Source organism: Poecilia reticulata, chromosome 21 (genome assembly GCF_904066995.2).
Source record: "Poecilia reticulata chromosome 21, P_reticulata-male-v2, whole genome shotgun sequence".
In the NCBI taxonomy this organism is placed as follows: Eukaryota; Metazoa; Chordata; class Actinopteri; order Cyprinodontiformes; family Poeciliidae; genus Poecilia; species Poecilia reticulata.
In genome coordinates this window covers 18,179,343-18,191,036 of record NC_088850.1, presented here as the reverse complement: position 1 = coordinate 18,191,036, position 11,694 = coordinate 18,179,343, and the positions used below count along the sequence as shown (strand labels likewise).

Here is an 11,694-nt window from a genome sequence, read left to right as displayed (position 1 = left end):
TGTAAATAAACCGGGCAAGGAGAGAGAGAGAGAGAAAAAATGGTTCACACACAACTAACTGCGAAAGGCTGAGGAGGAGGCGGGACTTCCGCCCCGGGAGGAGAGCAGAACTAAACCGGTCCGGCTGTTTATCTCTTTGTGCAGCCGGAGAGGACCGAGGAAAGGTTGGGTTCTGATAAGGTAAGCCCGCTTGTTTTTTCCTCTCATTATTATAATTTACAAATGTGTTTACTTTCTCTCCCATCTATCGCTTTCCGATGCTATATTAACCCACACTGGGTTTTGCTTACATTTACCTGGCTATTGTTTTCAATAACCAGCAGAGCTTCATAGAGGTTAGCTCTGCTGCAGAAATGTATCAAAACTTTACAGTCTAAATCCCGCGTCATTAACTGTCTGTGCAGGGTAATTAAATCGGATATATTTCCAAATGACACCATTTCTGCTGATGCGTTTATATGCCAACCTGCTGCTGCTGTAAGGTCAATCTGGGCATATGAATTTACATCAACAACAATGTTTTTTAGCAACAATTACACACCGGCTACACACAAGTTTGGTATAAATAATTTTAAAAACATGTCAATTCCTAAAATAAAGTGTTTTTCTTTTCATTTTGAAGTAGTGGAATATAACAGATGAGGACCCACAGCTCAGACTATTAAAATATTAACTTCAGGTGCATCAATTCAATGCCTTGCAAAAGCATTCGTAACTCTTGAATATCTTTGCGTTTTTGTCACAATGCAACTACAAATTCTAATATTTTTGTTGGACAGGGAGCATCTGTGATTGGTTAGTTTCATGGGTTGCCTCAGTTCTCATTTGGATTTTGGTCTGGACTTTGACTGAGCCGTTTTAAGACATTAATATGCTTTGACATGGGACATCCCATCGTGATTTTGGCTGAATGTTTAGGGTCATTGTCCTGGTGGAAGGACTCAACTTGCGGTTTTCCATTAGAAACGGTTCGATTTTGGTCTCAGTTGAGCAAAGTACGTGCAAAAAGTCCCTGGGCTGGGATTCAAACCCAGAAACTTCTCGCTGCAAAGCAACAGTTCTAGGTAAAATCAAAATAACATACATTGAGTTTTGTAGTTGCAATGTTACAGAGTTTGTGCTCTGTGCATAAAGAACAGGCTTATTAAAAAGTGACTATTACGCATTTCTATAGGAAGGGAAGGGAATTTTATTACATATATACTCAGTTGTTATGAGCTATTTATAGTATCTCACTGTTTCCTGAAGCACATCTTGGGATATCTATGTGGGTTGGAGGGAGATTGTTAATGAGCTTTGCAGTCAGCCTTTTTTTATGTGGGGATTAAAATACAGAGATCTTCTGCCGTTGGCTCCTTTTGAAATATAAACTACCAGCGCATATTAGAAAGGTTGGCATATAATCGAACGCTGTTGGTGCATCACTTCCTCTTTTAGCAGCACTCAGAGAGCAGCTGCTGCTCTCATTGTTTCAACTGAGCCCATCCAGATCACATGTTTAAAATATAGCATATTTTTGCTGACCGCTATGTTGAGCAGACATAAATCTATCCAGCTATCATGATCTCAATAATTAACAATAATATCAGAGTTGCATCTTTTTCCTAAGTCTACGTCCCTCGTTTGTATATACAGTACACAGTATCATCCAACATTACAGGAATGCACCAGTTTCATCATAGAACTGGTGCATGCTACATTGTAGTTGAGCAGAATGCATTTACTGCTTCAGTGATAAAATGCCCACCATTTTCAAAGAGTGTGTACATTTCAGATTCAAAGACATAAAATGGGTAGAGGTGTTTGTTTTAAAGACGGCTAAAAATATCTCATTGTTCTCCGACTGACTCGTCCTTTGTGGATATTATGAGAAGAATGCCTTTCAAAAGAGAGTTGGGAGTGGGCGCTAAATTAAACTTATTTGGACATTGATTTTAGATCAGTATGCTACAACAAAATATAAGGGTCAGGCTAAGACTTTTTTTTTCTTTTTTAATTACAAAAAGTCATAATATTACAAGCGTAATATTAGGAAAATGTAGCAATTTTAGTTCTCATAGCAATTTTATGAGAGAGAACTCAAATATTGTCTTTCATTTCAATAATCACATCATAAAAAAACAACAGTCTGTTTTTACCCATCATTTTTTTAAACCAATAAAATGGCATACTGTACAGAACTAGACATAGCTGACTGGTTGGGTGGATTTTCACTTTAATTGTAATTTTTAGGGGTGCACTGATTGCAGTTTCCTCGCCAATCACAGATTACCAATCTTTGAGTAGTCTGACCTGCCGATTCGGATTTTGTCCGAAACTGATTTTATCTGAAATGTCATAGAGTTGGTAACAGTGAGTTGACTATTGTTAATTGCAAACATGCAGACAACCTGATGGGCCGGTCCGTCTGTCAAACCTCTTTTACAGCAGAGCAAAAGAGGACAGTGGTTGACTAAATATCAGCTTCACATGTAAACATCGGCCAATAACTGATTTCCCAAAATTAAGAAAAACTGAGCTGATTTATTTATTGGTGCACCTCTAGTCATTTTACATGTTGTATGCATAATTCTTCCAGATAAATGTTTGCTTGAGCAGGTTTAGTGTTTGTGTTTTGCAGGTTGCGTCACTACAAGCCACACTATGCTGAGCTACTTGACGTCAGGAGGCTGCAGACTTCCTTTCTACCTCTTCGCCATGGTTCTCCCCTTGGTTTCTCCTCACACCCTGAACCGCAATCAACATCAGGAGCACGACCACAAGGAACGACCCAAGCTACTCCTTGTGTCCTTCGATGGCTTCCGCTGGGATTACATCTACCGCGTCCCGACTCCCAACTTCCGCAGCATCATGGACGAGGGCGTGAAGGTAGAGTTTGTGGAGAACATTTACATCACCAAAACCTACCCGAACCACTACAGCATGGTGACGGGGTTGTACGCCGAGACACACGGCGTCGTGGCCAATGAGATGTACGACCCGGCTCTGAACCTGTCCTTCTCCATGGAGACGGACAGCGTTTACAACTCAAGGTGGTGGGAGCAGGCCGTGCCTCTCTGGGTGACGGTTCAGAAGGACGGAGGGCGGAGCGGAGCGGCCATGTGGCCCGGATCCGACGTGCTGATTCACGGCGTGTTCCCCACTCGGTACCTCCAGTACAACGCCTCAGTTTCCTTTGAAGCCAGGGTGCGGCGGATTATCGAGTGGTTCTCCGCGCCTGAGGGGGAAGCCGTAGATTTTGGAATTCTGTACTGGGAGGAGCCGGACGAGAGCGGCCACAACCTGGGACCTCAGAGCCCGCTCATGGACGCAATCATCGCCGGGATTGACGAGAAGCTCGGGTTCCTCCTGGATGAGCTGAAGAAGGCCGGGCTGTATCAGAAAGTGAACCTCGTTGTGACCAGTGACCACGGGATGGCCCAGCTTTCCCCCGAGAAGATCATAGAACTGGACCAGTATGTGGACAGAGATTTGTACACCTGGGTGGATAAGAGTCCAGTGGTGGGAATCCTGCCCAAAGAAGGTAACGATACTTTAAATGGTGCATGAAATAATCATCTGGTGCCTGGAGCTGGGTGTTTTTTATAGCCTTATTCCTGGTTAGAAAGTTCAAAATCTGTTATTTTTACAATCAGTGAAAGCGCCATCACAAATAGCTACCTGGTCCCATGACCAATGTGTCAAACAACTTAATAGTAAAAACTCCGCCTGTTGCAATAGCAACTTAAGATATACCTGCTGGATGGGTGTATCATGATACAAGCATTTCATATCAGTTGATATCGATAATTATTGGGTTTTTTTCTTTTAAATATCTGAAATACTGCCAAGCTGGTCGCGTGACCTTTCCTGTTTTATCAGTTTTCACTCTAGGTTGTTTGTTTTTATTCTGACACAGTTATGAGACACGTTGGCAAAACCTTAAACTGCTGCTACTCCACAAGTTATTGCTAGGTGACCAAAGAATGAGTGAACTTAGCTGGCAGTGAGAGGTTGAGCGGCTAAAACTTCTCTCTGCCTACATCCCCCAGCATACTGTGTCGTTCTGGATTGTAGCTCAGTTAAGTTATTGAATGTTCTATCAGATGCATTATTGACATTGATCACGTGTCTTATCACGATATATATTGTTATTGATTTATTGATCAACCCTACCCCAAGCTTTTTCAAATATTGTAATAACTGTTTTGTGGTGGATGTGTGTGTCTTTTTCACTTGATGATTTGTTTAATTTATTATTGTTAAATGATATGGACTACTTTTTGTCTGGAAATAAAGACGTCTACATCTCTTGAACCATTGCAATTTTCAGTGGGCCTCAAAGTTAGTCATTCTCAGCATCAGTGAGGTGTTTAAAGAGGAAGGAATCAAGGATTGAAGAAGTTTTGGAAACAGAAAATGCATAATGCAGGGCGTGTAGAGACATGTTTCAGGTCAATTTAAATTGTGAGAGAGCAATACTTGCAGCAAATAACAGGAAGGTTGAATAACAATACAGCTACATAGCTTAATTTTATCCTTTTGACCTTTCAGTGTGTTAAACAGCTGTTAGTAATGCCAACTCTTCTAATCGCTAATATAAGATTTAGAAACCTGTGTGCTACTTTTCTCCCCGTCTCACACCAGCTATATCACGTTATCTTTTCTCACAATATAAAACGCTCATGTCTTCGTTAATGCTGGATTGTGCAGTTAGTAACACTGTTGCCTTGCAACACAAAGTTGCTGGGTTTGAATCCCGACCTTGGAGTGTTTCTTTATGTTCTTCCCGTTCATGGTTTGGGTTTCTCCAGGTAATTCCACAGTCGAAAAGCGTGACTGGATGGATGTCTGCTCACTGTAGAAAGACTACAAGAATATATTGAATATAAATCTTGTATCTTATTTTAAGGAGGAATCAGAATTGGCTAACTTAAATAGTGGCAGGTCAATGTTTTTTAACAAAAACAAACAAAAAACTAAAGCTTGGAAATTGGACAAAAGCTGATTGCTACATTTGTTTTCTAGGAAAAGGCTAACAGAATGACTTAGACCGTGAGACAATGAAACCAATTAGTTTTTTATCAGCAGGAGTGCAGAGATGCTTATAGTTCTTGACCCATTTCTTTAGTGTCTATATCATATAAAATACTAGCTATGAGCAGTAATGAAAAAGTCATAAACATATCTGCATATTTAATATTTTTTTACCGTATTGTAATGAATGCTTACGTGTCATTGTGTCGGAAATAAAACTTGAACCTTTGCCTGTGCTCTGTCTCGTAGGGAAGCTTGACGAGGTGTACGCGATGCTGGCGGACGCCAACCCCAACATGGTGGCGTACAGGAAGGACGACATTCCCGAACACTTCCATTATCAGCACAATGTCCGGATCATGCCCATCCTCCTGGAGGCCAAAGAGGGCTGGACCATCATGCAGAACAGGACCGGACTCTTCATGCGTACGTCTGAAAATGCTGCCAGGTTATTCTGGTTATTCTGCACACCTTTTTTTCTTTTCTTTTTTTTTAAATCTAGCTTTAAACAGCAGCTGTTTTCCTGCTCTAATTATAGCTTCACAGGTGATGTATTTCTGTCCCTGATCCAGAAGCTAGCACAAGTTATACCGAATGTAATTAGCGAAGAGGGTCCAGATTCATTTTCTCATGGGACCGGAGAAAAGAACAGGGCGGTGGGGGTTGGAGTTCTGTGAGTTTTATCGCTGTGCCTTCCAGCGCTTTTCCTAATTCAATAAAAATAAAACAAAAAAAGAAAAAAGCTCCTTCTGTTCAGATTAAAAATGTCAGAACATATGTCTCAGAAGCAGTACCACACTAGCTAATTACACTGCCTGTCCCCGCCACAGCTGAAAGCCTGTTAATCAGTGAAATGTTCATGTGGAAGCTGCACCTTACAGGAGAACATGCTGACTCTTTCTTTGGAGGACAAAACAACAGCCGTGCTCTAGCAGTGCTCTAGCAGTATTATGTATTAATGGACAGAGTATTGGCATTAAAATTAAAGTCATGGCTAAGGAATTACTGCACCTTTGTAGGCGTCGTTCTCATCATTAGTGTCTTAAATTTAGCTCCATTACCGACTTAAAGTTTGCTTTATAGATTTGGTTGAGCCGTGCTAAAGGAATAGCTCAGAATTATTGAAGTAAGATTTTACTAAAAGGTCATAAAAAGTAAATATTAGAGGTGTGCCGATCGATTGGCCACCGATCATAATCGGCCGATTTCCGTGAAAAAGTGTATGATCGGTGATTGCCGATCACGGTCTCTTGTTGCCGATCGCACAAACCGATCACCTGCTTCTCATTTCGCAGCCTGCCTGTACAGCTGGTCTCCTCTTTCCTTCACTCTGCGCAAGCGCGCAGCAACAAATCAGAAGCGATGTGGAACTATAACGCACTGAGTGAATGGGGAAGTTTGCTTGTTGTGGCGGAAAATTGAAGCACGTGGGGTGAAGCACGTCAAAATGCATCAACATGACGAATCTAATATGGCATAAAACAATGGCATACTTGACGGAGTTTGGCTACATTGAGGCTCACTGCAGTAAAAAAAGACATATGGAGCGACGATCAGATAGCAGGTAAAGCAACGCACAGCTACAAACACACGGATTAGCATGACGGTAAGAAAGCTAAACAAATAACCTGGAAAATTATTTAAGTCTTTGAGCTGCGATGTAAGACGCTGGTTCTGTTCTCGCTGTTGAACCGCTGCTACGTGATACAGGTAGTAATATTTCACAGACGGAGCGCCGCTTCTGCTCCACCTGGTAGTGACTCTCACACCGAACCTCTGCTTAAAGCTGCAGCATCTAACTTAAAAAAATAAATTTTACACACGTATTAAAACTTTCGCTGTCCTAACATGAAACAGATATTCTCTGAAAAAATAATCGATCTCCTCCCTGTTCTGCATAATTACTCCGCTCAGTCAGAAACAGCCACTCAGAACTAGCAGTAATCAGCTAGCCGCCATGCTATCAGGAAGTTTTCATGCAATAACTCAGGTGGCTTAAGGTGGCTCTTTATTGTAATGGAATCTGTATTTGCCTTTGAATGTTAAGTTTTATGCTTGAATTTTTTGGCAATGTTGAGAAGTTTTATTTGAACTTTTTACATTATTTAGCCTCTTCAGAGCCTTCATATGTTTTCAGTCTGTTAAAGATAGTATTACTGATAGCAGTACAATTTGCAGAATTTTGTTTTGTTTTTTCCTTGGAAAAAGTTATTAAAAACAAGTTTTTGTCTAAATTAAGGTGAATTCATGGTTCCTTTTTCCACATAATGTAACCGGTAGTGTTTATGATAAAAAAAATAATAATTATGTGATACGGTATCGGTGATCGGCCCTCATGGGTGATCGGAATCGGCAGGAAAAAACCTGATCGCCACATCTCCAGTAAATATGTTATATAATTTAGCATAAATTAAGATTAGTTTGTTCCAGAGACTAAAGGTTCATAAACCAAACTAAGAAAAGTGGATTATTCTGCAATCTGTCATCTGATCTCCACCAGAACAGAGAATAACAACATGTTTCCAAGTTGGTACCATAACCAGGCCTTGTTATTTATTTTTTTTATGCAACGGGTTCCAGATTTCAGTCTGTGGTTTGTTTAAAGCCACACAAAAAATAATAATATGTTATTTTTGGACATTTTCACTTGTCCATTTATGTTAAACCCCTAAATATGTATAAAAATAAACGCTTCACCTAATTTGGAACGTAGATAACCTTTACACATTAATAGTTCTGCCTAACTTTAATGGTTCTTTTAGATTTGTTATGTATAGTTTCGGAATCTATCATTACCTGATGGGTCTTAGCATATGAAAAAACTGGAAATATGTAGATGAACAGAAGTAACTTATCACAACTTTCACATAGACTTGTTGTCTTTTTCCTCCTCAGTTGGAAACCACGGCTACAACAACACCTTACGCGACATGCAGCCGGTGTTTGTGGCCCGCGGTCCGGCCTTTCGCCAGAACTATATCAAGGCCTCCATGCGATCTGTTGACCTTTACCCTCTCATGTGCCACATCCTGGCCATCCAGCCTCTGCCAAACAACGGCTCGCTCCTAAACGTCCGGGACTTGCTGTCCTCAGAGCCGACTACTTCAGCTCCCGCTTCGGCCCACTCCACCCCTCCCCCTAAGGTCAGTAGGTACTCGTACGCCCCGGTTGTGGGTTCGTTCATCGGCGTGGTGATGGTCCTCGGATTCCTAGTGGTCTACGTCATATTGGTGACGCTAAAACAGCGGCCTGCGCTCAAACACAGAAGTTGGGAGATGTCGCAGCCCTTACTGCAAGAGGACTTGCACCTGTAGCTGAGGAAGTTTGAAAGGATTAGAGACGGAAAAGAAGAGGGGCGGTCGCTCCCCAAGATACCCTGCTCGGCCCAAAAGCGTTCTCTAAATGTTTCCTTAACGCCAACAGATGTGGTTGTGCAAGCGAAACGTTTATAGGGTTTGCTTCTGGTGCAGGTTTAATAAAAAATAAAATAAAATAAACAATGTAACCATGCTTTGATGTGAATTTAACTTGAGATCATGTAACAACTTCAGTGTCACTTTCTGCATAGAGATTTAGGACTAAGAGTGGATTTTTAATCGGTGGTTCTGAGAAGCTGGAACTTTTGGTGGCAAAAACTATGACTTGGGATAATTCAGAGGCATCAGTATGCTCAGATTGATAATCTACCAAAGGTGTTTTATAGTTGATAGTGAAGGTCAGTTCATGTTTGCTTGGACATCTATCCTTGTAGAAAAAAAAAAAGAGTTATTTTTCTGTGACAAAAAGGATATAAGTTATTCAAAAGCATACATTTGACTAAATCAAAGAAAGATTTGCACAAGTAGAAATACCTGCTTTTGCATTGGCGTGGTCTTTGCTCACACTTATTGGTATACTTGGTAAAAATGTGTGAAAAAAATATTTAAGTTACAGTAGCATTTTTCTCTCAGAATACCTTCAAAAAATGTGAAATTTATAAAAAAAATTTTAGTTGGACAAAATTTCAATGACAAAAACACAGACAAAAAACATTCCATTTAATGAAGTTAGATGAATGCTGATCTTTCTAAGTCATTAAATGACACAAATTTGCTCATTTTTTGTCCTACCAGGAGATTTCTAAACTCTACTGTGACCTCTACTGGAGCTGTGTGCTTTGGTTAGATTTGACTTGTACTGAACTTTTAATATTAAAATCTTAACTCTTGACTGGTCATTAGGTCAAATTACATTCAAATTTTAAGTTGCGCTTTAGTGAGACTGCGCTATCTTAATGCTTTTACACACATTTACCAGGAGTGCCATTGAAGGTGGGGAGTCTCGTAAAGGCTAGTAGTGTATATAAGGAGATTACATATTATCCAACATGAACAATACTGATCTATGATCCAGATTATACTTATATGTATAAGTAGATACATTGGCAACTATGGAAAACCTTTGGTTGTTAGGATCTAAACAAATTACGCTATTTAAAAAAAATCTTTTGTCTAATTTCTTAGCTCCTATTCTAGATTAAATTATTTGGGGTCTGCATGAGAGTCCACTGTTTGGAACCAGCTTTTATGATCCTATGTCCAACAAGAGATGCTGAGAGCAACAGGTGTGGAAATCAGATAACTGGGTATGCCTTCAGACAATCTTTGCCTTTTAAGCGTTCATAGTTTTTACACGGAAAAAGTCCACCAGTGAAGTGTGTGGAGAATTTTTTGCCGTCTCTCGTCTGCTTTCCTACTAGCAGAAAGAGGTGGAAACGTGTCGGAGATTAAAAATAGTTGTTCAACATGCTACTTTTGAGCTATTCTTAGGCAGCAAGCAAATTTTGATTTGACATTTTCAAATCTATGCAAATCAGATTTGTATGTCATGAAGTAAAGGAGGACCAAAGTCTACTTAGAGTTTTCCACCACTTGTTCTGCTTGTGGTTTGAGCACCGGAGAAGATGTTACTTTATACTGGAAATGCTGTGATTCTGCTAAAGTATAAAAAAAACCAACTTCTGTAGCTTCAGGAGACTGGTCATTGTCACTGTTCATTTTGAATGCTACCTGGAAAATTCACTCAGTGTGTCAAGCTACTTCATGTGTAGGGCATTCACGTCACACTACCTTGCTCTTTCATAGTCAGCTACCATTTGCCTTTAAACTAAACAAAGTACACCTCTCTCGAGCGTTCATTCTGTCTTCTGGTCTGTTACGCCCCCGTCACACCAGATTAAGGCGGCCCTAGTCTCCTGGATTTTTATCGTAGTTGAAAATTTAAAACAAATGTACCTTAGGACATTTGGAAAACCTCATTTTAGAGTGAAATGTCTCTACTATGCTCTTATATGATGGAGTACATCCGCTTTCTCTACTGTGTTTTTGACCATCCTGTCAAAATGCTACCACTAATGACAAAAGTTTTGCATTTAAACTGCAGCCTGAATAATTTTGCAACCTTCCTGCAAACTGCCCATATGCACAATTTGGGGGTGTGCGCGCCTTATCTGACACCATCGGATCCGCTCATGAAGGCATTCAGAGCAGAAGGTCTTTCGTGGCCCAGTCACAGTCCGGTGTGAAGGGGGCTTTAATTGTTGACTGTCTCGGGAGGGCTTTCTTTTTCTTTCATAGATGACTGTGTATTTCGCTACTTACTGTCGTAATTCAGTGTTGTAACCATGGCCATATTGTCGGTGAAATGTGAAGTGCAATTGCAATCTGTCTGTACTGTGTCTTAGAATTCTAGGGTTTATTGTCAATTTGGTTGAGAAAAATTTTTTGGAACGACTCGCAAGACACGATCCCCTGATTTGCACTACAGGATCGAAACAAGGTGTTGGATGCTTCTTAGGACGTGTAGCCTCTAATTTGCACTTCTAGTTCATAGTAGCTATTTCAAATAACGAAAAGGAAAAGCTGACTCTTGTTTGAAAGCTTTTTAATTTGTGTAGTTACAGAAAAGATTAAGAAGACTTGAATCCAAATCAGTTGTGTGTATATTTTTGCTGCACCTTATATATATATAAACAAAAAGATTGGTTTAATTTTCTCCGTTTGCTTTTCGAATGGCTTAACCGTGCCCAAAAACAACAGACATCACTGTGATATAAATATAGATATACTTTTTACAAAATTTAAATTCATAAATTAAAAGCATTTATATGGAAACTACCTACTTTCTCATCCTTTTAATGTTTTAATAAACAAAAGTATTGTCTAATAACTTCTTTCCCAGACCCACTGATATGGAAGTGAAGTATTATATTTCGAAATTATTCAAGATCAGCAGTATTATATTTCAAAAATGATTCATTTGTACTTGCTGAAAAAAAGGAGTTTATTATTATTGCCTTGGATTTGGATACAGTGAATATTTAATATGAGTGACAGATTCTATCTTTGCCATGTTGATGCAGTTAAGAGTCTTCTGAAAATAAAGTGGCTCATAAAAACCTTAACCTTTGTCTGTTTTGCTTTTTGGTGGTCTTCAGGTTTATCTGTGTCCACATTGTTTATGGGGATACATTGGTTCCAATCCCCTTCAAGATATTTTAACTCGATACCTACTTTTCAGTGTCTCTAGGTAAAATTTACAGTTTTTCATTCATCAACCAAGTCTATTTCCAAATATTTTGACAGAATTTTCATGTTTTCAGACAGCCTAACAAACTGCTATTTTGTGTTTCCATGTGCC

The 11,694-nt window shown here is 39.8% G+C and overlaps 1 protein-coding gene across 1 annotated transcript; it reads left to right on the top strand.

Annotated features, from left to right (window-relative positions):
- The first annotated feature begins 42 nt into the window (after positions 1-42).
- Positions 43-11,458, top strand: enpp5 (ectonucleotide pyrophosphatase/phosphodiesterase 5). The gene is made up of 4 exons (XM_008398270.3): positions 43-180; positions 2,621-3,523; positions 5,266-5,442; positions 7,912-11,458. Exons 2-4 carry the CDS (start codon positions 2,644-2,646, stop codon positions 8,328-8,330), a joined length of 1,476 nt encoding a protein of 491 aa, XP_008396492.1. The 5' UTR covers positions 43-180; positions 2,621-2,643; the 3' UTR covers positions 8,331-11,458.
- Positions 11,459-11,694: the final 236 nt, after the last annotated feature.